Genomic DNA, 27,919 nt, shown 5'->3' with positions numbered 1-27,919 from the left:
TTTCACTACTAAAAAAAATGTGACTAAACTGAATGGATATTTTTCCAAGATTCGAAAAAGTTTATATTAATTTTTATTAGTTGAATGAAGAATGTTACACAAATTATATAGTACATTAGTACAAATAAATAAATAAAAAGAATTATATAGTACATTTGGCAAAAATTTGCATTCAACTAGACTAAGAAGGGAAAAAAAATGAACCAAATTGTTTCAGACCTTCAAGGTATGAAAAAAGATCTATCTAATGGGAAATATACAGATGATTTCTCAATCTGCCACCTATGCTCAGATATGTCAAAATACACTGCCGGAAGAGTGCTTCCGATAAAGGCCGCGTTTAGGGGGCGGATTGAGAAAACCATCAATAAATAATCTATATGCTTGTCAACCCTTAAAATCCTGGTAACAATGTAAGGTCTGCAATTCCTTTAGGGAGATCAGCAATTTCTTTTAGCAGAGCTAGCCTGTTTTTTCTGATCTTAGCATCATCCTAAATTGTACAAAAAACAAAATTAGAGTACTATTTTTCCATTAAATATATTTCAAAATGCAAACAATGTTGAAAGCAAAAAATATAATAAAAACACAATTTAAAGCGATATTATTAACATACCACCATTACAAAGACGTTATTAAAGAAATCTTCGAGTGGTTGTATGAGCTGAGATGAAATTTCAACAAAATCATCGATGTCTAGACCTGTATAGAGAAGAAAACTTAGATATTATTAATTCATGAGTAAAATGAAGAAAAAAATATAAATGTTACATGTCGAGAGAAACTAGTAATATTGAAATAAAATACCAAGGAAAGTTGGAGAACAAATTATATTGCATTAACATAGACTGAAACTAGAGATGTAGAAAGTACCAGGATTGATACTCTTTTTAACTGACAAAAATGTGTTCCACAAAACTCTCTCTTCATTTATCTCAAAGGCAGCCTCATCCACCTGATACTGTAATAGGAAAAAGAAAAAAATGCAATCTGTATTCATAAACATTCAATAATTACAGATAAAATACACGAATGCAAACTAATTTGTAGGTTACATTTTCATCATTTCAAACTAAGATATAAGATGTGTATGCTTCTTTCAAGATAATTATTAATATGTCCACACCAAACCTTTTTTGGGAGAAAAATTGCCAAATGAGAAATGAAGAATTATACATCCAAATTTATGACTCATTTTAGCATTACCTCACAAATTATTGCTATGATGTATGTTATTCTTTGGAATGAGTAAAAGCAACAGTTCACAATGCATGCCAAAACATTTTTGGCTTTATTCTATGTTATTCTTTGGAATGAGTATAACTCATATTTTTAGGGGACTAGAGTTAATTCAAAGTAGTTGTATCTACTATCTATACATTTGTAGTTGATGAAATTAAGAAGAAGAAAAATACCTCCCCATCAAGCTCGTCTTCCTTCCCACGGACAATTCTAGTTGGCCGAGAGTATGCTTCAACTACTTTAGGGAAAAGCTCGCCTTTTGATAATTCTTCCATCTAAATCAATCATTGAAAATCATCAGGAATACATATATACTCTTCAAAAGTACCAAAAGTTAAAGATGATTCTATATGTGAAGGAAGAAAGACTCATAAGTTTAGAAGCTGAAGAGGCCGGAAAAAGAATACTCGGTGAAAAGGCCAAAGAGGCTAATGGACTTAAAGAAGATTCTAAGCTAAGTATGTATCCTGCGTTTTTTTGGGGTGAAGTAGTATCAATTCTTGAGTGCTCTTTTTTTTTTTTTTTTTTTTACCTATCTTCTTATTAACATCAACAAACCAAAGGGGGCAATTTCTGTAGCTAAAAGGTTTTTAAACATCAAGTGTTTGACACAGTTGTCTGATTTGATTCAAGAGTCAGGCTTTCTCAAAATCACATGAATACATTAAAAATTTCAAAGGTTCCGCTTTATACTAATGATGTATCAAAGGAAATTTATGAGGTAAAATGAAAGATGTTTGCTTACTTTATATGCTGATTTTGCTGCTAGACCGGGAAAATTAGCCCTCTCTGCAAGGATGGAACGAACAATTTCTGCACTCACCCCCTTGTCCACCTGTTAACAAAATACAGCGGCATGGTCAAACTCACCTGACATTTCTCGAAGTATATATTTCATCAAGAACATTACAAGGCATTATACACACATATAAAAGATAAAAATTAATCACACAAAAAAGATTAAAGAAAGAATATCCTATTAAAACTCACTGATCTGCAACTAAGGTTAACTTCATAGCTGTCTGTAAAATATGTTTCCACAGATCATACAATAGTCTATATCCATAAGCATCACCAATATGATGCTTGTTAAAATATCTTGTAATTAGTAAAGTGTAAAGTCATTGGTGCTGTAAGTAACTAAGGAGCAGCTTTGGGAGCTAATCATACTTGTAAGAATGGTTTAGGCTTTAGGGCTTTCTGACATGCCAAATGGCATATGATATTATAAGCAAATACAATAGTTATCATTTTATTGATTGTTTGGTGTGAGTATTGTATAAGTTTATTGATATCAATTAATCCCCCCAATACATCAAATTGATGATTAAGTTAAAAAGACCTTTGAGACTGGGATTAAACTCCACCAAGGTTTATCTATAAGGTTATGTAAAAAATATTAAATTTCAATTTTCAATCCTAATCTCCAGGATTAACCATTCCTTTAACTTAATTTTGCTATACAATTGACTGTCACAAAGAAGATTCACTCAATTAAAAGATGGTCATAATATGAAATGTCACATAATTGTAGTCAAGCAAAGAATTAATTATAAAAAGAATGCATACCAGAAATTGCTCTAATCTTCGAGTAACAAATTGAAGTACCTAAAAACGATGATCATCAGCTCTCAATCCAAAAAAGAGATGTGAATGACGATAACAAAATATATACAAGATGAATGGACTTACTTCGTCTATTACTTGAGGATTTACTTTAATTGGCTGGACATCTGCAGCAAGTTCCAGAGCCTCTTTAAAATCTAGGTTTTTATTATTTTCCACCAACAATTGCACCTGAGAAATATAGTGCAAAGTGTAAGACTTTGTGCTTAATGTTTCTTATGGAAAACAAATTCTAAGGGAAAAAAGAACAGAATGTGAAGGAAAATTCGAGGATATAATGCAATGCTATACTTACGAGACCATACGAGATTCTTCGCAGACCAAATGGATCATTTGTGGAACTAGGTTGACAGCCAGCGCTGAATAAACCGACCAGGCTATCTAATCTGCAAACGTTTATCACACCATGTAAGACGTAAATCCATGTTGTTAGACTTGGTCAGGACAAGATTCGTATTTAGGCTATGAGTTCTATAACAGATACAACTAGTACAAGAATAAGCAGGAAAAGATTCATATTAAGGCACCAGTTTCACCTATCAGAAATTGCTAAAACTATGCCAGCATCACTTTTAGGAAGTATGTCTCCAGAAAATCTAGGAAGTGTGATCTCATACAAGGCCTCTGCAGTCTGCAATATTTGAAGTGACAAGGAAAAGAAAAAGATTGCAAGATAATAAGTAGCTAGTAACCAAATAGAATGCAGTACTAAGATTGCAAGGGTCATGATTTCTAAGATTACAAAATAATAGTCGATCTAAAATTTAACAACCTGTTCTGAGTATCCATCTCTAAGGGCGTAGTGACGCCCCATTACTCCTGAAAGTGCGGTAAATTCAGTGACAACTGATGTGGAAAGGTCAGACATGGCAAGTGAGGCAGCTTCCCGGATAATTTGTTGCATATCTTCATTAATATCCAGGATGCAACTTAGCTTAGTAACCATGTTTTCAACACGAGTCATTTTATCCAGCATGGTCCCAAGTTTCTCCTGTTTCATTCCATGTTACCATAATAAACAACCAATATTGAATGATAAGCACTGTCTTTTCAACATTTTTCACTTGTTAGTGTTCTTCTCTGAAGTCTCTAACATTTACCCTTATTTTCTTTTATTTTCCACAATTACCTCGTGATAATATTATAAAGGTAAAAAAAATTCACAACTAGTGTTACTCTGAACTCTGAAGTCTCTAACCTTTCCCCTTCTTTTATTTTCAGCATCAACAGGAAAATTATTTTAGCCTCATTTACAAGAAATTATAACTAAAAAAGGATTAAAAAACACTAGTGAAGGATAAATGCTATCATCAAGCATTTATCTAAAGCTTCAATATACAACTTACATGAAAGAGAATGTTTTTCAGTTGCTCTCGGAATTCTGAAAACCTTTTACGAGTGTCCAACTCGTAAAAGAACTTAGCATCTTCATAGCGAGCCCTGCAAAGATAATTAAATTTTGGTTAATGTGGATGACCCATGAAACAGCAAACATCATAAAAGTTAGTCTTTTTCTTTTTTTTAAATTAGTACGTAGCTTACTCTGATACTTTTTTATTTCCCAGTTATCAATATATTATAGTGGTTACTTGTTCACACAGTAAATGTCTGGAGTCGGTTATAGGCACAAAACATACATAATTAACCCACTAGCTGAAGCTTTTGTAGTGGTTGATCCTTAACATGATATCGAGTCTCTTTGAATATGTGGTCAAGAGTTTGATCTTTGTCACTCCAAGTCTACACGATAAGAAGTTAAGAATACCTGAGCACAGCTTCATTTCCTTTCCTCACTGTAGCTTCATCGATTGCTCCATTTGCAACCTAGAAGAAAATACCATGTCATTCAACAAATAACAAGTAAAAAAAACATGTAGTTATTCTAGGGCCTTAAATAATTGGAAAGAACTTACAGCAATAAAGTAAGGCAGCAATTGTCCATTAGCATCACATACAGCAAAATATTTCTGATGTTTTTGCATAACCTGCACGAGTACAATTGTTAGCTTCTATTCTTCAAAACTTGCAGGTTTATTATATTGATAATGATTCAAGCAGTACAATCCACAAAAAATTAAGTTCAAAGATCCAAAAACCCCATTAGTTTAGTTTTATCTTATATTGATGTTGATTGTGATATTTTCAATCAGGGGCATTTGGATAATTTTATTAGAGTAAAGACATCGTGAACAAAGTTGGGTCTATGTATGGGATTTAACTTGGCCAGCATTGGTGGGTTACTAATGTTGTTTAGGCTTTTACTTGTTGTTAATTAGCGGGAAATTATTAACTTGTGCAATTATTAACTTGATTCTCACATTGGACTAGTCCTGTATAAGTGATGTGACCAGAAGCTGACAATAACAGAGAAAGTGACAGAATAAAATATTTTAAAAGGAAAGCCTAGTCATCAGGCATCTGAAAGCATCTTTCACCTTGTAGGTGATACCTAGGTTACTCTTTTGGAAAAAATCGGAAATGCAAAGCTCCCCCTATGGTCAAACGACTGCAGTTCTTAATAGGATTAGCACTAATGGCATGTACAAAATCGAAGTATTTAATAATATTTACTGAAAATTTACTCTCAAAAATGCAGATTGAGATTTTTTATGATAAATTGGTCTGCCTTAAGGACTTGAATCAATTTCTCCTTATTAGATGTAGAGGCTTTGGCTTTCATGAACAAGCTATAATTCTGTCGCAGTGTAGTCCTTTGCAGTTTTTCGGTGTTATTGGCTTGAAAGGAATGATAGAGTTTTGAAGTTCGCTTTGAAATTGCTTGACAACATTTGGGACAGGTTTATTTTCTTGGCTTGTTTGTGGTGTTCTGCTCTGGAGGCTTAGAGGTGTTTCTAAGTTGCCTTGTTACATTACTCAATTTCTTAGTTTCTAAGGGCTTCTTTCTAATTTTCAGTGAGAATGTCCAATCATCGATCTTTGTACTTCTCTTTCTCCCTTAATGAAATTTATTTTTCGATAAAAATAGAGGCACTTGCACAATTCAGATATTACAAAGAACAACGAGATCAGAGCAACTTCTGGACTCAGTAGTCCCAAAATCAAATAGATGTAGGAATATAAATCATTCATTTGAACTAACTCAACAAGACATGCGTATATCATTTGAACTAGTCAAATAATCAAAATGGAAAGGAATACTTTAAACTAAAGTGCTCACCATAGTCAAAAGATCCTTTGGAAGATCTAAGAAGGTTTCTTTAAACTTTCCAAGCACTGGAATAGGTGCCTCAACAAGATTTACAACCTATAATCAAATGCAAACAGAAATTCTTAGAAACGCAAATATGCAATAATATCGAGCAAAGGGAATATCCAAAACTTACCTCGTCAAGCAAACCTTTTGGAATCAGAATTTCGCCATTTACACTTTCTGCTAACATATTAGATTGTTCTACAATTTTTTTCTTACGGTCCTGGCAAAAGTAACAATCTAGTCATATTTAAAAAATGTAAGAATTTGTTTTATTTACAAACTTGTCTACTCATACATACATACCTCAAATTCAACATTGACTCCCGTATTTTTCATTGTAAGTGAATAAGATTCTGCATTTTCTATCTGCAAATTAAGTTTGCAGTTTTGGTCATATAAAAGAAAAAAATTCGTTAAGGCAAACCAAAGATGAGTACAAAGAGTTCAGAGAGGAAGATATGTTCCTTAAGAAAGAATACAAGAATATACAAAAAATAAGAACTGGTATAAGTATAAACAATATATCAACTGTTACACATTCACAGAAACACACGACTGGACTCAGTCGACACTAGATGTAATGTAAGAATTGGTATGCTTACACAGTTACATCAATTAGTATTATAATTTTTAATGCAAAATTAATGAATTTTTAATACAAAACTAGTGGAAGAAAACTTCAGTTTTTATTCTTGTAAATATTATCAATCCAAAAGTAAAATTAATAAAAGTTCTCGTGAAGTAGATTTAGTTTACAAAAAGTTTTATAAAATTCAAAAAACTGATTGATACTTCGTCACAGACCACTTTAATGTATAATATGCTATTTAAAATATAAATAAATATTGATTATTAGACTACAATTACCAAATTCTAAATTATTTAAAAAATTGATATGCACAATCATCAACACACAAACAAGCACACACACACACACATATGAGAGTGAGAGAGAGAGATTTCAAAGATATATGTTGCACTTGCACCAAGTATCAAATTGAAAGCACACAATCAATTGATTAAAAACATTTAGGCATGCACCTGGATAACGGCTGATGTCGTATTACGAAGACCGCAAGACAAGTTTCCACTGCATATTATACACAAACATGGTAAGAGTTATTCACACAGCAGATAATAAAAAGGAAACTGAAAACCTAAAAAAACCTATTGTAATTGGGCGTCAGATAGGCCCCTAGGATTTGTGAACAAGATATTATTCTCTACTTTCATCTTTTGAACTTCTGTTTTTGGGTGTTCAGTAGAAAATCTATGGCTCACAACACTATAAACACTGTGTGAGGCTAAGTTCAAACCAGAGAATGAAGTTATTATACGATACTTTTTTCTAGGACTTGGCTTGACAAATCAAGCATATGATGTAGTTAGTACACTGCCTTTCAATGCAGTTAATGACTTCTCTATTTCTTTGCATTTCAAACACATTGAAAAAACAAAAACCAAAAAATTTTAATTTTCAAGAAAAAAAATAAAAACAAAAAACCAAATGTTATTTAATTTGTTTTAACAAGGACAATCTAAGTATTTCATAGAAATAGATCTGTTGAAGAGACAAGAAAACAGTTCAACATAGGCATATGACTACAGATAAAATTATGGATATGAAGCAAAAAGTCAATACTGATACATGCTGAGGGCACAGCCACACAGCAAAGCGGATCCATAAAGTAAATTACCTCGTTACCCCAGCGAACATGAATGGGACCACAACATCTCCATGCAAGGCCAAAATCCAACGGATTGGCCTGCTAAACATCACCTATATATTAAAAGTATGGAAACATGTTAAAATCCTTGTTGCTCTCATTCTTCTAAATAGAAATAAGTATATTTCAGAATCAGGTTTGTATCAGTGTGTTTTGTTGCTTAAGTGAGCACGTTATAAGAACCATTCTTGTGTTTTAACAGACAACTTTCGGAAGAGTTGGTTCATAACATGGTGTCTTTCATTTGTTGTTCTGTGACATCTCTGTAGAGGCAAATTGTGAACATAAACACACTTAAAAAAGCTAGCATACCTGTGAGTTCCAACGCATTGTCTTTGGAAATGAAATTTTAGCAATAGTAGCAGGTAAATCTTCAGATAAAACCTAACACGGGTAGAAAAAATCATCAGCAATAGCATTTTTCTTCAAAAAGGGTGCAAGAAGAACAAAGAAATAAACAACCATAAATGACACAATGTAAGTAAGGTTCACATCTTAAAACTCTTGCATCACATCTTCGAATGTGTATTACTAATAGAATTGCTATTATCATAATTGGCCGGGACTGATTCAACTGGTTGAACTTAAATTAAATAAAGAACTGTTTAAGTGTCTAATCCATTTGGCCAAAAATACCAAGTGATCTCAAAGATAGTAAGAATCAGTATAGAACCAATCAAAACGCTCCAAAACAAGTGGTGAAGAACCAATTTGAATTAGTCAGTTTTTTTCATCTTACAAGACATCATATGATCATTTTAGAATGTAAAATTTGATGTTAAACTGTTGTTTCGTTAAATATGTTTAGTCCCTAAAAAATTACAACCTTTCAAATTTAGTCCCTAAGCAAATTTTATTCACTTTTAGTCCCTATTTTGAAAACTTTTAACAAAAAACATGTGCTTTTAGTCCCTCAAAATAGTCCCTATGAAGAGTAAAATAGAGAATAAAATTTATTTAGGGATTAAACTTGAAAGGCTGTGGTTTTACATGGACTAAAAACATATTTAACCATTTACTTAATCAAGAATGACATGCAAAGGCATCACTTTAGAGAGGCATCCCAACAAGCGACTTTACTGGTTTAGTGACTGATCCGGATTTTCAAATATGGGTTAATATATTGGCCTATTTATTTTTTATCCAGGATTCAAAGGTTCAAACATGTGCTTTCAAGAAACAAATACCACACTCCCATTTTGAAATTTTATTTTAAAAATAACTCACTATTAAGAACAAAAGAACAAGCTTAAAATGGCTATATATGAAAAAGAAAGAAAAGAAAACCTCCAAAGCATGTCTTGAAGACTCTTTTATACGAGCATATACATATTCTGTTTTCCCTGCCATATCAAGAAAACACATTGAAGTACAGATAATATTGAGTTGGCGGATGGTATAGCAGCATATTATCAGGAAAATCGATGAGTTACACAAATTAAATTACAGTTCTTGAAAATCAAGTTAAAAGCTCAAGCATGTTCTACTAGCAATTGTTCACTATTTACAAAGCAGCAACTCATCAAGTCAATATTTTTTCTACAGGATCAACTAGTGGGTGGTAATACAACTCGGTCATTTTTTCTTCAATAAAGAATAATGTAACCAGTTTCCCTGTAACAAGTTGCATTGGAAGTGATCCTTCCTGATTGTACCTTAGTTATTTACAATATATATATATATAAAACATTTAACTCTTCTCTAGTTGCCAGTAGTGTACAATTAAAAAATAACGGCTTGATGAGTAGGACAAAAATAAGTACATCCAAATCCACAAAACATGTGTTTCGGCTATGGATACTAACCATCGACCTTTCTGTATATCAAGTTCAGTGGAACAGAGTTTTTACGGGAAAACCCCTCAGCAGCCTGAAATAAGAAAACTATATCAAGACAGCACTCTTTAACCACAATTCATGGTGTAATAAGAAAGATTTAAATCAAAATGAAACCTTTGTTGGATTTCCATCAGAATCAAATGCTTTTGAAACAGGAGGACCTCGAACCTCAACCTCCTGTTCTGTTTGTTTTGTGAAAAGATTTTCAACAGAAACCTGTGGATTTTACAGCAGGAAATAGATATGATTACCTTTTGTTTTAGCGGAACAGATATGATTACAGTTATTTCTTATGTGAGTGTTCCTAATATTTTAATTTTGCAAGGTTTCAAATTGTTTTCCTTGTCTACAAACTTGCAAGTGTAAAATGGTAACGCATCACTTTTATCTATTCCATTATTTCATACCTATATTTGTATTTTTTTTGTTAAAAGTGAGGAAAATCAACAAGAAACTCGTAAGAGTACAGAAAATAACACCTTCATCCTAAATCAACTAAGAAAAATGAAAAACATCTATAAATAAAAATTATGCTCAGAAAGTATATTCCCGTACCACAAGTCTCCGTGCAGTGAAAAAAACCTGCACTTCACCATGCTTTAACCTCTGTCGTTCCAGTAATTGCAATATTAAATCTTTCAGCTACAATAACCAACAGAGTAGAATCAATACAGAGGATAATACCATTTTATTTTAATAAATAAATAAATAATGAGGGACAATAGTGAAGGGTTGAAAACAGTCTGTATCACAAAAAAAAAAAAGGAACGAAGGTGCTTGAAATCCAAAACAGTGATATGAAAAAGGTAAAAATATATTGGTCAATGGAAGACAAGCTCCTCGATATATTGTCGGTAAAAAAAAAATCATAATTTTAATCAAATGAAAATGAGTTATACTTGCTTGCTTGCATCAACAACATCTTGAGGTGGCATCTCTTCAGTTCCAATTTCAAGAACAAATGTTCTTTCATTATCATGAACCTGAAACCAAAGAAAGGGTAGAAATTTACATAAATTGATGGATAATCACACAATAATCATTATAATATATATTGCTTGATTACTCCAACTGAAGACACTCAAATTAAAATTCATATATTGATATTGTACTGCTTTTGATATCCAATATGTGTTCAATGCCTACCCAAAAATCTAATCAAATCTGCATTGATACTACACTGGTAGCTTCCAATCAGGCAGCCATTACTTAGACTTTGCCAGAAACAAGCCACAGAAAACTGCATTTTTTTAGTTGAAGCGGAACTTGTAATATATATGTTTTTGTTTATAGTAGTGATTCATGTCAAGAATTCAATTATAAAGTTATTAAGGTGAAATCCCAAAGATTGCTTCAATCTCTGATGAAAATAAACCTCACACTCATTTTGTTCAGAAAGGCTCTAATAGCATGCCAAGGGCCAGGACCGACTTCCCTATAAACTTAAACCGTAAGGTAAAGGGCCAAGCATGTATATCTATACTGCCGACAATTAACCCAAAATGGAAGATCAATGAATGAATCAAGATAAAATTGTTTAAGAAAAGCACCAATAGCATTTCAAAAATATTAGCATCATCTAAGTTTTCTGCAAGATAAGGTCACTGCATGACCCATATATCCAAACTAACCTTCTCACGTGCAGCCTCCAAAACATCCTTTGGTATTACAGACTGATCAGGTTCCGAGATCAACCCAAGGGGAAAGCCTAGAGTCTCTCTGGTCTTCAGCCAAAGTTGGGCACACTGGCGAGCTAAACTGAGGAAAACAAAGATGAAGGAAAAGCATTATGAAATGCAGAAAAATCAAGACAACTCGTAATGAAGGCAGTGGCTAAGGGATCACAATTGCAATTTTGGGGTGGATAGCTGCCTTCGTTGCAAATGTATCAAAAAGATTCAAACTGATGTTGGGAAAAAATACAGAATTATTTGGTTCTTAACAAATAAAAAGCAACAATTTAGTATCAAAAACCTCAAATGTCAATCAAATAAGTCTTTAGATAATTTCTATAGACTTTTTCTAGTCTTCATCAAAGACTATTTTTGACTTCATATAAAATTTTGAGGATAAAATTTGGTGTTTTTCATTTTGACAGACTAAATATATTTCCATTTTTTTTTTTTTCCTCAAAGTCATGTTTGAGTCTTTATACAAAATATTGTAAGCAATTACAATAAAATGAATGAAAATAGTCTATACAATAATTAGGGCGAAGAAAGAAGGTGGAGATGTTAAAGACAAAAATTGAATGAGAAGTGAGATGCATAGAAATAGTGGTATATAATTTTTTAAGGGAAGAAAAATAAAATTTAGTGGTAAAAACATTAATTTGTGGGGGCAATTACCCCCATTTCTATGAGAGCAGGATCTACCACTATGCCCATGCCTTATTGAATTGCAAAACATAAGATTTGCAGATACTTAATCAAGATTAACTTTATATCAAACTATCAAAGTGATGCAATTACATGAAAAATTCCTATTCAAGATATAAATCAGGCAAAAAGCAATACCTACGCATGCGACCAAAATATCGAGCACGCTCTGTTACTCCAACAAAGCCTCTGGCGTCTAAAATATTAAAAGCATGAGATGTTTTCAGAAGCTGATCATACCTAGCATGTAGTCACAAAACATATGTCAGAAGTAAAGATAATGGTCAAAGAGAAAACACATTAAATAGATAATGAGGCTAAGAAATATGATAAATATATAAAATGGCATAAACATACGCAGGGATCGCAAGGCCTGAAGAAAGTAAACGACAGGATTCCTCCTCAAAGAAATCAAAATGTTTTTGAAGATGATCAACACCGGCATGCTCCAAGTAATACGCACTCATTTCCTTTCTAGAATAGAAAATAAAATACTATCAGCATCATTAGAAAATGCAATCAAGATTAACAAAAACAAATAACAGATCCATAGCTTTAAGAATCTAAGAAAAAAAGAGGAAATGTAATTCAGGTCAATTGTTTTGCTCTGTTTTTCTAGTAATAATCAGTGGGACACTAAGATTCTGATATAGAGGTCTTAGGTCATTAATGTAGGATTGGTCTCTTTTTCCCTATTCAGCGTTTAGTTGTTAATTTCATACTCTCTTCTGCCTTTTCTATAATCTACGACTCTCTTGACCTAACGAGTTCGTTTTTTGTTTTGCTTGCTTTCCAGTAGTTTGGTTGTCTTACAAGGATGTATTATCCTTTACTGACCTCTACTTTGACTCAGTTGATTGAAAGTAATTGTTTGCTAAGTACTACAGTTGCCTTTTTAATTTTCCTTGTCCTTCTATGTACTTTCTCGTTTTTAGCGAAAAGAATGGTCATCCAGAAATATTTTCCCCTAGTTTCATTTTTTGTGTTATAGAAGTAAATGCCAAATTGAAGAAAACATATGAAACAAATGTAACATTCTTGATGGTAACTCCAAACAATATTTCACCACAGAAAATAAAAAACCAGTAGTCGGAATAATCACGTACTCATTCTCCAAGAACAGTTCTCCGTAAGTAATTCCATCAGAATATTTGATCTTTTTGAAGTGATCAACTCCCTGTCACAAAATTTTACGAAACTTTAAGTTATTTAATGGATGATAGAGATTGAGTGCAGGAAGAAAAATAGTAAACCCTCGAGTTGGTCCTCCAAAGTTAAATGTGTCATCAAATTAGTCCTTCAAGGATTTGATTGGCCATCCAATCTGTTATTTTTATATATTGTCACTTTAGCCCTTCGTAAGGATGAATATGGTGACATTCTAGATCTTTGAGGAACTAAATCGATTGCAAAAGTTTTTGGATGAATAATGTAGTGGCAGGTAAAACTTTGGAAGCTCAACTAAGACTTTACTCAAAAGGAAAATCAGCCGACTGACCTGCAGTAACATGAGGATACGCTCCAGGCCATAAGTGATTTCTACCGACACTGGTGATAACGGGAGACTTCCAGCCTGGAAGGAGAGCACAATGAAAACATAAAAGTAAATGGTATAATAGAGAACCACTCAAAAGGCTTTCTTTTCTATTTCAATAATTGAGCAATAATTGAATTGAACAGCCCTTAAAGGGTAACATGTAATGGAAATGTGATGGTATATAAAAGATTTTTTTGTTTTCTTCTCTCCCACTCTCTCTCAGAAAGTTTCCACATTTGTTAAGCAGGATATGTTGAACTCTACCACTTTTAATATTTTTCTTCTCTACCTCTTTTTTCCCTGAGCAACAAAATATACCTGCTGAAAGTAGGTGAATTGAGTAATCTCCATTCCGTCCATCCAGATTTCCCACCCCAGACCCCACGCACCAAGAACCTACATACATTCTTAATTAGCATATCGATGGGTAGATGACAACTTTACCAGCACGAAATTTAAAAGACAAAAAAAAGGTTTAAATTACATTTCAGTAAGCATCACTAAAATAGTTATAAACCAAAAGAATAAACATTACCGGACTCTCCCAGTTGTCCTCTACAAATCGTATATCATGTGCAGTAACATCAATACCTGTCATAAATAAACTCCACAAGTTCAGACCCTGAGTTTTAAAATCAGGTAATGATAATGTAAAGAACTGCACAATATCCACCTTTTTTTTCATTTTGAGTAACCAATTAAACTAAATGTGTTTCACCGTTTTCACAATAAAAAAAGTATACACAATCTAGTTTCGATGGGAGAAAGTGTGAAGCAGCGAGGCATTTTATCACCTTTCCTGATAACTTTGGTGGCTGATGTATTGCTTCACTTGGCAACAAAAGGTTGCAAGCAATTTTTTATTAGAGGTCAGTCATTACGTGGGATCAGAGAGAGGAGGTGTTAATCTGCGGTTTGCAGATTTAATTCCCCATTTCTTCTGCAAGATATTCAGTCCTTTTTTAAAATATTATTGCAGCTGTTTCGGGTCTTTTTTTACCTCCCAAATTTTAATGTTGATGGCAGGTTTCAAGCCTCTTTAGCTCGTATGGCTAAGGCAATCATTTGAAAACAAGACTAAATTGCTTTGTGGTATATACAATAGGTCAATAAATGAACGAACATGTCTCTTTTAATATGTTAGTTTGTGGCTCAAAACATTGATGAGTCTAAGCCGATGAAGGACAGCTTAAAACCAGGGAATATGGTATCTAAAAGTGTTGTGCATTGAAATAACCATAAATCAAAATAAAAACAGAGATAATACAATGGAACAATATAGCCTATTTCGGGTAATTCAGAGAATATTAGAGCCAGTTACTACCTAAAGCTGAAAGGCTGCGGATAAAAAGGTCCTGTGAATTTCCAGGATCAGGCTTCAATATCACCTGAGCCGAAGTAACCAAGAAATCAATTATAGAAATCGCAGTATGTTATCGTAGAAAATAAATTTAAGATTTCAAATTCGGAGTTCAAACATAAAATCAAAGTTGACCTGAAATTGAGTGTGTCTTTGGAGCCTATTCGGGTTTTCTCCATATCGACTATCATCGGGGCGGATGCTGGGTTCTACATACCTTTCATTAGGAAAAACAAAAACACCAGGAATTTCAAATTCAAAACCCTGACACGCCCCATTCATTATTAACAAGTAAGGAAAACAAAAATTAATAAATAAAATGTTAAAACCAAATAGCATCTACTCGAGTCTCGACTCTAGTAAGCTTAGAGGCAAAGGTTTTTCTCCTAAAAGACATTGTTGAGATTCCCTGGTTTCCTTATTTCGTTGTATATTCCGATTCAATTGCATGTAAGCAATTAGATTAGGACATACTGGATGGCTAACACAACCCCTAAAACCGGCTTGTAATGTAAGGATTAGCCCCACTTATAAACACTTGTTCAGGCCATATCACTTCCAATGTGGGACTCTTAACGGTAATATCAAGATATTATAAGATATCTTCTTATCATCTAACAGGACATACACGTTTCTTCTAACTTTTAGTCCTTTTTATTAGGAGGGAAAGGAGACATTCATTCATTCATTTCCAAAACTTTATCCCAGGAAACTTCTTTGATTCAACCAAATGGATATTTTTGGAAAATCAATGCACAAACCAATGAACTTACATCTAAAACATACTTACGCAACATTCCATGGTTCTGGACCAAGAACCCTTAAATATGTAAGAGGATTCATAGTCCCAGCTCCAACCTGCTCAACATAGCCAAAATAAAAATATATCAAAGAAAATTATTGTGCAAGTACAAAGTAGTAAATATAGCCAGCATGCTGAAAAACTTCTCTAGAACAGCATTTGAAGATCAAAATTAAAAGCCATGCCTCTTGCAGCACATTTTAAACAACTTTAAAACAAAATTTTATCAGCAGCAGCAGTAGGGCTTGTTTGGATTGACTTACTTGAACTTATATACTAGCATAAACACTTGTGAGACTATTTAAGTTGTTTTTCGCTATTTCCATAATGTCTCCAGCATAGCTTATGAAACAACTTATAGCTTATATGAAAATTTTTGCCTGTATTTTATCATTCGTTATAGAAACAACTTACACATAATCACTTATATGATAAGCACTAATGATATAAGTACTTAATTAAGTTGTCTATCCAAATAGAGTCATAGTAGTCGCAGTAACAGCAATAATAATAACAAAAAACAGAGACAATATGAGCATTTTACCATTACATGAGATTAACTATGATGCATAACAAAATCAAACAACACTATACTATAATATTCTATCAAGTAAGCACTGATGACAATAAAGAAACAACTAGTTTAGAATACAATTGAATAGATGAATGAGGATTCAGCAAGTTAGTTAGTTACCTCAGTATTGCTGCATTGCATTATAGAACATCCAACAGAAGCCCAATATTCCTACGACAACAACAACAATAAAAGATAGGTTTTTTAACTTTAAAAATGAAATATAAAATGACCCTTTTGAAATTTAGTGCTCACAGACTTCAGAAAACACAAAATTTACAGAAAATTGTTTTAAAAAAATGGTGAAGTGGGATTGTTGAATGTTTAAGACCTGAAGGCGTTGAATTGCTTGCTGAAAAGTGAGAGATGAATGGTTGTGAGGCGCAGAATTGTTGGAGTGTGTAGGTGAAGAAGAAGAAGAAGAGTGTTGAGAGAGAGAAGTTGAAGTTGAAGTTGAAGTTGAATGTGAAGATGAAGTGGTGGTGGAGAGAGTGGTGAAACAGCGGCGGCGTAGAAGTGTAGAGTGGAGGGGGGTGGTGGTTGAGAGAGGTTTGAAAACGGAGATGACGAGTGGTAAAGCCATGATACTGATAGCACCCATCATCCTTCCTCAATCCACAACAGAGATAGGAACAGGATTTTGTAATGCTTTTTTAACCTTTTTCCACGTCAAAAAACAAACACTTATGTATGTTTGTGTTTCCTAGGTACAACCTCAAACTCAAAATCTTTAAATATATTTCCCAAAATACCCTTAGCAACTTATTTAACTTCCCCAAACTTACTGAATTGAGATTGCAGCTGCTTGAATGAGAATTGTTGTTCCCGTTTGGCTGAGAAACACAAGTAAATTATCAAATATCTCATCGGCAGTTAACTGTCGAGGAATTTGAAATCCGGCTGCAGTTAACTGCCGAGAAAAACTGATTATGCAGACAGAGGGTTCTGCATAATTCTAAACAATTCCAAGCCATTTTTTCGGCCAGTTTTACCTGTAATTAAACCAGAGCATTTCCAAAGGCAAAACATCTTCAATAGTATTACTTTCAAGTTGTGTTCTTGAGTAATAAGTATAGTTGTGCTCCTCCAACTTCGAGATTAGAAATTGCAACGGCTTCTTGTCACCCCTATTTGCCTTCCATATTTGTTGACGTTCATTGTACATTTGTTTCACATTTGCCATGCAATGTGGTCTTTGGTTCTTCAAATGTATCAAAATATTTCTTGGAAGCATCTTGCTCTTGGTCAAGTCACGTACAATCTTCTTGTCGTCCTCCTTTAATCTACCGGCAAGAATGTGTCCTTCTAAAGCCGGCTCTATGGGATGGTTGTGAACTCCATTAAGAATGTTCAATCCTCATTCCTTTGTTTGCTTACTTTGATATCCACTAATCATGAATAAGCAACCGCATTTTCTTGAGCACGTTCTCGCATGCTTCGGTTTTGTTTTCGGAACTATGTGAGTTCCACTCCTTTCACACACTAGCCGGAACATTGGATTGATCAAGCTTGATCTTTGTGTGACAATTGTAAATCCCGCCTTATTTGTTTGTTGACGCACCCACTCAGGCAATTCATCTCTATTTTTCGACTTAACGTCGTCTGAAAAAAACTTAGCCGTGTCGACCTCGTGGGGTTGAAGTGGGAGTACACCGGAGCCGCCAACATACTTTGAAGCTTCAACATGGACGGAAGCTCCATCTATGTTTGTTTTCGCTTCAACATTAGGCGGTTTGACATCTCCGGAATTTTCGACAAAATTTTGTTTAGTCTCTCCCGGGACATCTTTCCCATTCTCTACCATTACTATAATTAAACAACACATAAATATGAATTAACAACTAAGTAATGTATAAACATCAATGCCATAATGAATTAAAACAAAAGAAAAAAAACAAAAGAAAAACAAAAGAATTTTTTTTTTGAAAATTTGGCAGTAGCTGCCATATTTTCGTTGTGAAATTTTTCACCAAGAGTTCCTCGGTACCTAACTACCGAGGTTTTCCTCGGCACTAAACGACCGAAGTTTTCCTCGGCAGTTAACTGCCGAGGATTCCCATGACAGGGTTCTACGTAACTCATGTAGATACCCATAAAATAATAAAAAAATCAATCGAATAAAATGCACAATACCTGTTTTTTTACGTCAAATGTGTGTTGATACCTCCTATGCTTGATGCTTGAATGATTTTGGATCAAGGATTGATGGAAAAAATATTGGATTTTTGGATTGGAATGGAGATGGAAAATGAAGTTGATGAAGAAAATAGTGTGTAGGGGAGCAGGTGGCTGTTTCATCTGATGAAACATTCCCTCGGCAGTTAACTACCGAGGATTTCCTCGGCAGTTAACTGCAGCCGGATTTCAAATTTCTCGGCAGTTAACTGCCGAGGGGGTAAAATCGTATTTTACTGGTGTGGCACAGCCTTATCACATGTGGGAACAACAATTCTCTGCTTGAATTGGATTTAGGTAAATATACTTTTTTTTTTTTTTTTTACAAATGAGGTAAATGTACTTGAATTGAGTTTGAGTACCATCTAGAAATCTAGAATGTATAAGTGGTACATGAAGTAAGTTTATGTAAATGTGTTTAAACTTAGTCTACAGGAACATGTTTAAATGTAGTTGTATTTGAGTTTATTAGGTTATATGTTGATTAGGTCATGTTTGGTTGAAACGATAAAGTGTTTAAATGATTACATTTCTAGATTGTCAGTTTATCCAAATTATTGCATGTCAAATTCGCCAAAAACCCTACGAATCATCCCTTCCAAATTGCAACATTCCCATTGAACAAACAAGTTTAGAGGAATTATGAAATTTTCTTCACTTCTAACAATGCTATGATTGGGTTTAATATTAAGAGTATGTTCTACACACATTACATATCATTATTCTTCAAACGGACTTGTTCTATCAAGAGGTGACTTCTCTTTCTATGTCAACCAAAAGTTAGACGAATCCAGTCATGGAGTAGTTGATGATTATAATGCATCAAATATTTTTTTAGGTGGTTATGTGTTACATTTTTTAGGCTAATGTCGTTAATGTAACATGTATTTGAATTCTAATATTTTACTCATTTTATGAGATCATGATGACTCGCTTTATTATATATTATGTATCTCTGACGACTCTGCATCACTTGCTTGCATGTGTTGAAACTTGAGTCTATCTCACTCTTACAAAACCGACAAATGTAACAATGAGAGAATTTATAATTTTTTATTCTAAAATTATTTTTTACATACAAATATAAAGTTCAACTCAATCTACATAAGAATCAATTTTACGGAATTAATTTATTCAAAATCAATTATTGCGGCCGGATAACCAAAATATACTTTGATCAGTACTCTATGCTAATCAAAGATCCAAAATTCTGTCTATTTAACTCGGTTGACAGCCGCATAGACGTTAATGTCCTATTCACTTGATAATTGAGAAATAAGAGAAGAATGGATTACGAAGAAGATGAAGAAGAAGTAGGTGAAGAAGTTGAAGCTATGAAAGCTGTTTATGAAACCGATTGTGTCATTCTTCGTTCCATTCCTCCTCACTTCCATTTATCCCTCAAACCCAGAACCGCTGATGTTTCCTATGATCAGGTCAGGTCCCTTTTCCCTTCAATTTTCGATTACCCTTTATTTCAATTCACTATTTTTTTAATAATTCATCCACCCCCAAATCAAAAAGTTTTTTATTTTTTTATTATTATCTTTCTCTGCAGTTTGTAGAAATTGTTCTTGAGGTAAAAGCAACACCAAAGGTATGTTTAGAGTATTATTGTTTGCATTTTATTGAGTTATTTGAAGTTAATTACTGGCATAAGCACTCTTGACAGAACTTTTGAAAGCAATTTATCACATTATACTGGCTTATTTGAGCTTATCTACTTGTATAAGCACTTGTGAAACGCTTTGAGAGGACTTATGGATATAGGTTATCTTATTTGAGTTTATTTGTCTATTGGTATAAGTTTTGTGAAAACAGCTTAAAACATTGTTCATAAGCTGTTTTTAGCTAATTTTCATAAGTTCTCCAAGATAGTGTATGTAAACAGCTTATACAAAATTTTATTGAGCTTTTGCTATAGCAATAGCTTATACAGAAAAACTTACCATGATAAGCGCTTGTGCTATGAGTTGCAAATAAGTTTATCCAAACAAAGCCCGTGTTATAACCTATTTTCAGCTTATTTTTGTGCTATAAGTTTCAAATAAGTTGTTTACCTAAACTATGCCCATGTTATAAGATTTTGAAAACCGCTTATAGCTTATGTGAAAACAATTTAACCTTATTTTATCTTTTGTTATAGAAATAGCATATACATAAGCACTTGACATAAGCGCTATAAGCTGCAAATTAAGTTGTTTTTCTAAACAGGGTCTATGTTCAATATGTGTTTGTTGAATTGAATCTCATATCTAAATTACTAGGCACAAGCTTATGTACTTTTTTCCTTCTTTCTTTTGTTATAGTATCCAAAAGAACCACCTTCTGTTGCTCTTGTGGATTGCAAGGGTTTGGACCAACAGAGACAAAAGCATTTATTGAATCACATAGAAAGTAAAGCCAACGAACTCTCCCCTGGCTTAATGCTTGTAGCTCTCTGTGAGGTAAGACAATAATTGTTTTTTTTTATTTTTAAGATGCACCATTTGAAACAGTACTAGTCATGCTTTTACTTCATATTTGTATGTCCCTGTTTGTCGGTAATCTTATAAGCTATAGTTAGGGCCTGTTTGGATTTACTTATTGAGTTTATCTACTGGCACAAAACCTGTGAGACTGTTAGGAAGAGTGTATGGAAACAACTTATGACCTGCTCATAACTTGTTTTCAACTTATTTCCATAAGTTCTCCAGGATTGTATATGAAAACAGTTTGACTTTATTTGATCTTTTATGTTTCTGGTCCAATACATAATCTTTTGCTTTATAGTTTTTTTCTAACACCTTGGATAGCATGATGGAACCTGGAAAATACATTTAGCATGTAAAATATAGATTTTTGTGCAATAACGATCAATAACTGATTATTGAAATGTATTTGAAGGAAGCGGTGGAGAAACTCTCCGCCATGAATCACCCTGATGGCGATTGCCCGTTGTGTTTATTCCCTTTGGTCACAGAAGGTCACCAAAGTGAAACCTTGCCTTTTATGAAGTTAATGTCTTGCTTTCATTGTTTTCACAGGTGGGTTCCTATTAACTTTCTCCTTCTATTCTATGTTCATTATATTAGATTCTTTTAGAACCTTTATCATGTTAATTCTATCGTGGTTTACATTAACATTTTCAGCATCTAATTCTTCCTTCCAATTTGTCTATAATTGGCAGTGAATGTATCATTAGATGGTGGAATTGGATTCAGAGTTCTAAAGAAACAGGCTCTGCCAATGCAGATAATGCAACTGTTCATCGTAACCAGGGTATGTATAATTGTAAAGTTAGTTTTGACGACATGTATAAATGCAGTTTTCAATATGAAATTATTCTTTTGTACAATTGAAGTATAGAAGCTTGAAGGACTAACAATATAATATGCTGTGACTGAAAATCCTCATAAAACATGGTTGGATCCTAAATACATTCATAATTTTCCAAATTCAATTTGAGTTCAATGAACTGGTTGAAATGTAATACCAGTCCAAAATATTTTCCTTTTAAAAATGAAGATCTTGGCTATATTATTTTCAACAATTGTGCAATGAAATACTAACTCTCAGATATGTTAAGTTATTACATCAATACCAAGGTAAAAAAGATAAGGACATAATGTTGACCCTTAGGCTTTGTTTGCGAGTTTGGAGGGAAAGGGTGGGGAGGGCTTTGGATGAAATAGAGGACAATGAGAGGGGAGGGCTTTAGGGGATTCATTTTTCTTCAAAATCCTTCGCATTTGGGGGGAACTCAAAATTTGTAGGATGAGGGTTTTGGGACGGGGGACTGGGGAGGATGGATGTTTGGAGGGTTTATATAAATTCTTCAAATTTAATCTATGTTTCCTCTATATTTCCCACCCCAAAGCCCTCCCTTCCCTTCCCCTCCAAACTCCCAAACAAAACCTTAGTATAGTCTTGTAATTACAGGAAAATTTTGTCACTTATTACTATTTTGGCCTATAGCTTGAATATAAGCATGAGACAAACTCTTCCTTTTTTCCAGCTAAAGTCTTCCATAGTCCTTTTTTTTTTTGTCATCCTAGCATACTAGGTCAATGAATGTCATGTGTGAATCCATTTGTTTACTTTAGTACCTCTCCATCAAACTTTGGCATAAGTAGATTACAATTTACAACCATGTTAAGTTCTTTGAAATGTGTTTCTTGTCCTAATTTTTTCAATTACTCCATTTCACAGTCTCATAATGTGGGTCATAGTTACTGGGTTCTCTCAATAACACTTCATATTGCATATCAAATTCACTTTTCTGCAAATAATAATAATAATAATAATAAAAATAATGATAATAATAATAATAATAATAATCATAATGATAATGATAATGATAATGATAATGATAATGTAAAGTATGAACTATAGTATATACTAGTGCCTGTACCACTCTTTGTAACTTTGACGTGGCTTACAAACTTAATCCATCTTTCTCACACACTACATCTGATAATATAAAATATGGCTTGATGTGTTGCTCTTTCATATTTTGGTATAATGAAGTTGAGCCATTAGAACCTAAATAGAAGATTGCAGCTTTATACTCTATTCTCATTGTGGGAAATTTGCGTCTACCATCATGCTTTATTGCAACCTTAGTAAATACCATGCATATACATAGTATAATATTTTTTCATGAGGAATTTCTGTGGTATTATTATTAGATAATCTTGAAAAATTGGAAGAGGGTGTTGGAAACTGCCCTGTCTGTCGCAAGCCTTTTCATGCCAAAGATTTGGACCATGTGCTTGACCTAGTTGGTTCACATTCTTCCAGAGTGGTAAGTTATTTAGCATGAAAAGTAAATAAAAAATTTATTATTGGTTTATGCTTGTTTGGTTCTTGTGGCCTAGAGAGTAGAGTCAGATGCCAATCATAATTTTAACCTGGTTGAAATTGCCTCGATGATCCTATTTGCAGTCTGATAGAGTTGCTCTTGTTGCTGCATATAGTAGATGCATTTTTTTCCTAGTTGAAGAGAGCCTGATGATTTTCAACGATTTGGATATTGTGATTTAACCTATGATCATCTCAACTTAATTCTGTCCATATTCTCAATCCCGATTTCTCAGAGTAAGGAGACTAATGATATAGAAACCAGCGTTATCTTTCAGGCTTCTGTCATTTCATTTACAACCTTAATTTATTGTTAGTGTTTAATACAATGCTCAAAAGAAACAGAACTGAATAAGCAATAACCTGCTTACTCCTTTCGAAGAATAAAAGTCATTCTCTCATATAATTTACTTCAACCTTCTTTTTAGGCATAGTATTACCACACCAGTTTTCATCAGAAACTTCCTATGCAGTTTCTGTTACAATGCACACTGGTAAAAATGCATATGCTACTCCTCGAGTCATGATGTAATATTATTTCAGTTATTTTGACCTGTTAATTTTTTTTCTTACACGGTGTTTCTAACTGCTTCCTTGGACCCCACACAGAGCATAAACATTATAGCATCTGGCTGTCCTTTAATGCATTGAATCTGATATTGAGGTTGTAGAATGGAATAATTGAAAATACAAACATAAATATATATGCAAAGGATGTTCCTTATAAGTTGTATTGTTGAAAACAAAAGTGATGTTCTTCCTATCTTGTAGAAATTATAGATTATAAGAAGTCTTAAAGCCGAGAGTTGATTTTAGTTGTAGTCTCATAGGGTTCATGTTTGGAATTTTGTATTAACACTTAAAACTTGATGTTAAGGCAAAAATTGGTTGAATAATTGAAGCATAATATTCATGTTTCAAAATTAGTATATTTTATGTTACTATTGAAGTTAATCCCTGTTTTCTGTTGGAATTCAGAGTTTGAATAACGATGAAGTCAATAATGATGAAAAAATCCTTCAATCGGAGAATGAGATCATCAGAAAACAAAGGTTTGAAGCCATCTTAAGTTTACAGAAGGAGAACAATGGTTTGATTGAACCTAAAAAAGATATAGTAATATTGCCTGGTATGTATCTTCAACAACCGGTTGCAGCGCCCACGTCAACCAAGGAACCCGACGAGATGGAACAACAAGAAAGAGATCCACCTGCAGTTGGGTCAGGAAGACATGTCGGCGGGACCTCAAATGGGCCTAGTTCAAGTGGTAACAGGAATATCGGTGCAAGAAGGAATAGACCAAGAAACGGTCATCATTCTAGTTCAACTGCAAGACATCCAAGAAAACCAGTCCAACAACAGTGGGTTAGAAGAGATAATCCTAGCAATAAGCAATAGAAATGATTTGATATATTTCACTTCTATTGCTCATATTTATATAATATATATCATATGAATGCTTAGATTGCAAAGAAATGTACCAAAAGAGTATAAAAAGACAGGTAGAGTAGAGGTAGGTATCATTTCAGTTGGAGAGGAGTATTGGAGGGATAGAAAGACACAAAATAAGAAAAACAAGCACAATGTCATTTTTTTTCTTTACATTTGGAATGTTCCATGTAATTTAGTTTTGGTTCAGCAATCAAGTTATGAAATGACATTCTGCATTTTCTCATGATGACATTCTCTTCTCTTGATGTTGAAGCTTTCAAGTAGCTATGAGTCATTTACTGTTGCATTTCAGGCTAAGTTTGGTAAATTATTATTACAATCTGGAGTGTATATTTGAGTCATATAAGATCAAGAGCATGTACATACATTACTAGAAAAACAACAAAACTATGTGAAACTTGTAATGTTTAACTAAATCTGGTGAGATGCATTGCAGCCAACTGAATGCAGGTTCAGTTTTTCATAAAGAAAGCCAAGGAGCTTTTGCCTTTTCTAAAGCCAAAATTATATCTAATAATAAATTTAAGTTTTTAGTTACTGTACTTTTGAGATTTACACCATGTATGATTCCTCGTTTTGATTCACCAGCCTCTGTTAATTTTTCTAATATAGAGTCAAACAATGATACTTTCAAAAAATTTGAAACTCAATTTATGGTAAAAAGAATATATCATTATTACAAGGGATTCAACTCCTCTGCTGTGAACAATTTACTCCTCTGTTAAGAATGAATGTATGATGTTGTGTTTTTCATACAAGTGTTGAGTAAGATGTAGTTATGGCTCTTTTCTCCAATTCCTTTAAATTGCATACTTTCCAATCTGTTATATATTAGTTAGTAGCCCTATAAAGAGAAGGTTTTGCTTGAGTTATGGATGGTTGGTTATTTATGAGACTAAACAATACTCTAGATATATCTGAATATGATTTAGCAATGCCATTTTGTATGTTTCTTTTTGTTACTCATTTTCCTATCTTAAATTGCAAATACTCCATCACAACATTACTTGCAATATTTCCTCGGTCATTCTTCTTATGAATCAACAGTTTCTAGAAAAACAGATCTTCTTTACATGTACTCCTCCTTGTTATTGAACTCAACACATTTGGATTTGCATATAAACTAAAAAACTGTTAACAATAAGATATCTACACACCGGTGTGTGTTAAATCCATAATTATTTAAGGTTTATGACTACTGCTTTAGAATTTCTCTTTAATTTATACGTGTTAAGAATATTAAAATAGTGACTTAGCATTGAAATCTGTATATTTTATATTCTTTAAGTTGTTTAATAATAGGAATTTTTTATTTTATTTTTGTAGTTTTAATTTCTCTGATATTGTTGAATGGTTGGAACATGCCAATAAGTATTGCAAATCCTTCTTCAATCATTGCAGCAGTTTAGTTGGTTTGACATCATGTGTTACATTACATAAGCATTATAATTCATGATTTCTGGTTTTGTATTTGATCTGAAACAGTATGCATTAGTTGTTGTGCATGTTGTTCATTGTTGATATTTCAATGTTGTGAGGGAAAAGGCAGAGAAGCAAAAGTTGAATCCCAGCAGTAAGCAATAGAAATGATTTGATAAATTTCAGTGCTATTGCTCGTATGAATGAATGTTTAGATTGCAAAGAAATTTACCAAAAGAGTAGGAAAAGAGTAGAGGTAGTATCTTTTCAGTTGGAAAAGAGTATTGGAGGAGGGATAGAAATTAGAATGATGCAAAATAAGGAAAAGCGTTTTGATACACATTCTGCATATTCTCATGATGTTGAAGATTTCAATTTAAAGTTGTGAAATCTATGTTGCTTCCAATTACAATTCAGGCTAAGCTTGGTTAGTTATTATTATAATTTGGAGTGTATATTTGAGTCATTTAAGCATATATATATATATATATATATATATATATATATATATATTACTAGAAAAACAACAAAACTATGTGAAACTTATAATGTTTAACCAAATCAGGTGAGATGCATTGCAGGCAGAAGCCAAGGAGCTTGCCTTTTCTAAAGCCAAAATTATATCCAATAATAAATGTTAAGTTTTTAGTAACAGTGCTTTTGAGATTTCTAAAGCCAAAACTATGATTCCTAGTTTTTTTATTCACCAACTTCTGTTAAGTTTTCTTATATAGAGTCAAACAATTTACGTTTTAGTACAAAGTGGTTAATATCAATCATTAATTAACAAATCAAAGATAAATTACATCAAGAGTAGACAGACATATATTTATTGTTAGATGGTTTTAACCTTTTTCTTAGATAAGCACTTTTTTTTTGGAAGAAAACTGTTTAGATAATAATTAAGTTAAACATTATTATATATAGTTAATCCTTTGCAACAAAAAAATATATATAGTTAACTAAAAAGTGTTTGAATGAGTTAATAGGACTTTCTTCCAATTTAATTATAGGTATTGAGATTGAGATTTCAAAATGTTGAAGTGTTAAAACTATTGGGGGAGAATTTGCAAACCTACTTTACACCAACAACTAACAAAATAAATATGTTGATATAGTTGCCCCATCATAATTTAAAACACAATTTTGATTGGTAGATAATTTTGGAAATGTTACTCATAAAGTTGTGAACTTGTAATGATGTGGATAATGGATTACTGATCATGCAATTAATAATATTAACTTAGAATGAGTGTCATGTGTACTATATGTTTTGTGCAAGACATTTATTTATTATTATATAGATAAGACTTTATTGATTTGAAAATGAACTTCAAGAATAAAAAGTGTACTATTCATTCATTTTTAGTAACTGATCACTCTTCTTCAAAGATCATAAATATTATTTTATATTAAGTTATAACATGCTGATCACTGATTTTTACTTAAATAAGCTCTCCAAAACAATAACTTATTGAATAGGCAATTAACTAAATTGTTTACCCTTTATTCTAAAACTAAAAGGACTACTGTCAATAGAAATAGTACATGACATGGGAAGTGAAGGTAGCCCACATGGTAACACATACATTAACGATCTTTACCTAATTGTTTGTGACCTATTCAATTAAACAAATTGATGTGATGAATAGATATTTCATGAATATAGCATGGTTAGAGTGTATATATGCGACTAAAGTACCCATGGAGTGTTTTGTCTTAATTACATCTTA

General features: G+C 32.9%; 2 protein-coding genes across 3 annotated transcripts; one reads left to right on the top strand and one right to left on the bottom strand.

The window, feature by feature from the left end:
- Positions 1 to 50: 50 nt before the first annotated feature.
- On the bottom strand, positions 51 to 16,976 carry LOC25500059 (glycine--tRNA ligase, chloroplastic/mitochondrial 2). Of its 2 annotated transcripts, none has more exons than XM_013588378.3 (36): positions 16,630 to 16,976; positions 16,419 to 16,469; positions 15,696 to 15,780; positions 15,058 to 15,139; positions 14,887 to 14,950; positions 14,098 to 14,153; positions 13,881 to 13,958; positions 13,524 to 13,598; positions 13,132 to 13,202; positions 12,383 to 12,499; positions 12,164 to 12,265; positions 11,279 to 11,405; positions 10,547 to 10,630; positions 10,203 to 10,289; positions 9,762 to 9,863; positions 9,615 to 9,678; positions 9,097 to 9,152; positions 8,122 to 8,193; positions 7,780 to 7,862; positions 7,124 to 7,172; positions 6,386 to 6,448; positions 6,213 to 6,302; positions 6,047 to 6,133; positions 4,782 to 4,853; positions 4,634 to 4,692; positions 4,215 to 4,308; positions 3,641 to 3,859; positions 3,405 to 3,499; positions 3,164 to 3,254; positions 2,935 to 3,039; positions 2,812 to 2,850; positions 1,988 to 2,077; positions 1,416 to 1,517; positions 874 to 961; positions 617 to 702; positions 51 to 493 (listed from the first exon to the last, which is right to left on the bottom strand). In XM_013588378.3, coding segments are annotated over exons 3-36 (2,850 nt in total). In that variant the 5' UTR covers positions 15,698 to 15,780; positions 16,419 to 16,469; positions 16,630 to 16,976; the 3' UTR covers positions 51 to 394. The 2 variants fall into 2 exon arrangements, with proteins under 2 accessions (XP_013443832.1, XP_013443830.1); XM_013588376.3 differs by having other exon boundaries at positions 15,713 to 15,780.
- Positions 16,977 to 19,578: 2,602 nt separating this feature from the next.
- LOC25500058 (uncharacterized) lies at positions 19,579 to 25,012 on the top strand. The gene is made up of 7 exons (XM_013588375.3): positions 19,579 to 19,909; positions 20,032 to 20,070; positions 20,783 to 20,920; positions 21,360 to 21,499; positions 21,643 to 21,734; positions 23,144 to 23,259; positions 24,294 to 25,012. The coding sequence occupies exons 1-7, from the start codon at positions 19,760 to 19,762 to the stop codon at positions 24,711 to 24,713; spliced, it is 1,095 nt and encodes a 364-aa protein (XP_013443829.1). The 5' UTR covers positions 19,579 to 19,759; the 3' UTR covers positions 24,714 to 25,012.
- Positions 25,013 to 27,919: the final 2,907 nt, after the last annotated feature.

The sequence above is a fragment of the Medicago truncatula genome, chromosome 8 (genome assembly GCF_003473485.1).
Source record: "Medicago truncatula cultivar Jemalong A17 chromosome 8, MtrunA17r5.0-ANR, whole genome shotgun sequence".
Taxonomy (NCBI): Eukaryota; Viridiplantae; Streptophyta; class Magnoliopsida; order Fabales; family Fabaceae; genus Medicago; species Medicago truncatula.
This window is presented reverse-complemented; position numbering and strand designations above follow the sequence as displayed.

What these genes read in the sequence shown, in the direction of transcription:
- LOC25500059 (XM_013588376.3), bottom strand. Translation starts at nt 16,902, where the DNA reads ATGATGGGTGCTATCAGTATCATGGCTTTACCACTCGTCATCTCCGTT. An exon ending in TTGTTGATGCAAGCAAGCAA is followed by an intron (nt 10,290 to 10,546) that starts GTATAACTCATT and finishes TGGTTATTGTAG; the next exon opens with CTGAAAGATTTAATATTGCA. An exon ending in CAAAGGATCTTTTGACTATG is followed by an intron (nt 4,854 to 6,046) that starts GTGAGCACTTTA and finishes GTACTCGTGCAG; the next exon opens with GTTATGCAAAAACATCAGAA.
- LOC25500058 (XM_013588375.3), top strand. Translation starts at nt 19,760, where the DNA reads ATGGATTACGAAGAAGATGAAGAAGAAGTAGGTGAAGAAGTTGAAGCT. An exon ending in AACTGTTCATCGTAACCAGG is followed by an intron (nt 21,735 to 23,143) that starts GTATGTATAATT and finishes TATTATTATTAG; the next exon opens with ATAATCTTGAAAAATTGGAA. An exon ending in GTTCACATTCTTCCAGAGTG is followed by an intron (nt 23,260 to 24,293) that starts GTAAGTTATTTA and finishes GTTGGAATTCAG; the next exon opens with AGTTTGAATAACGATGAAGT.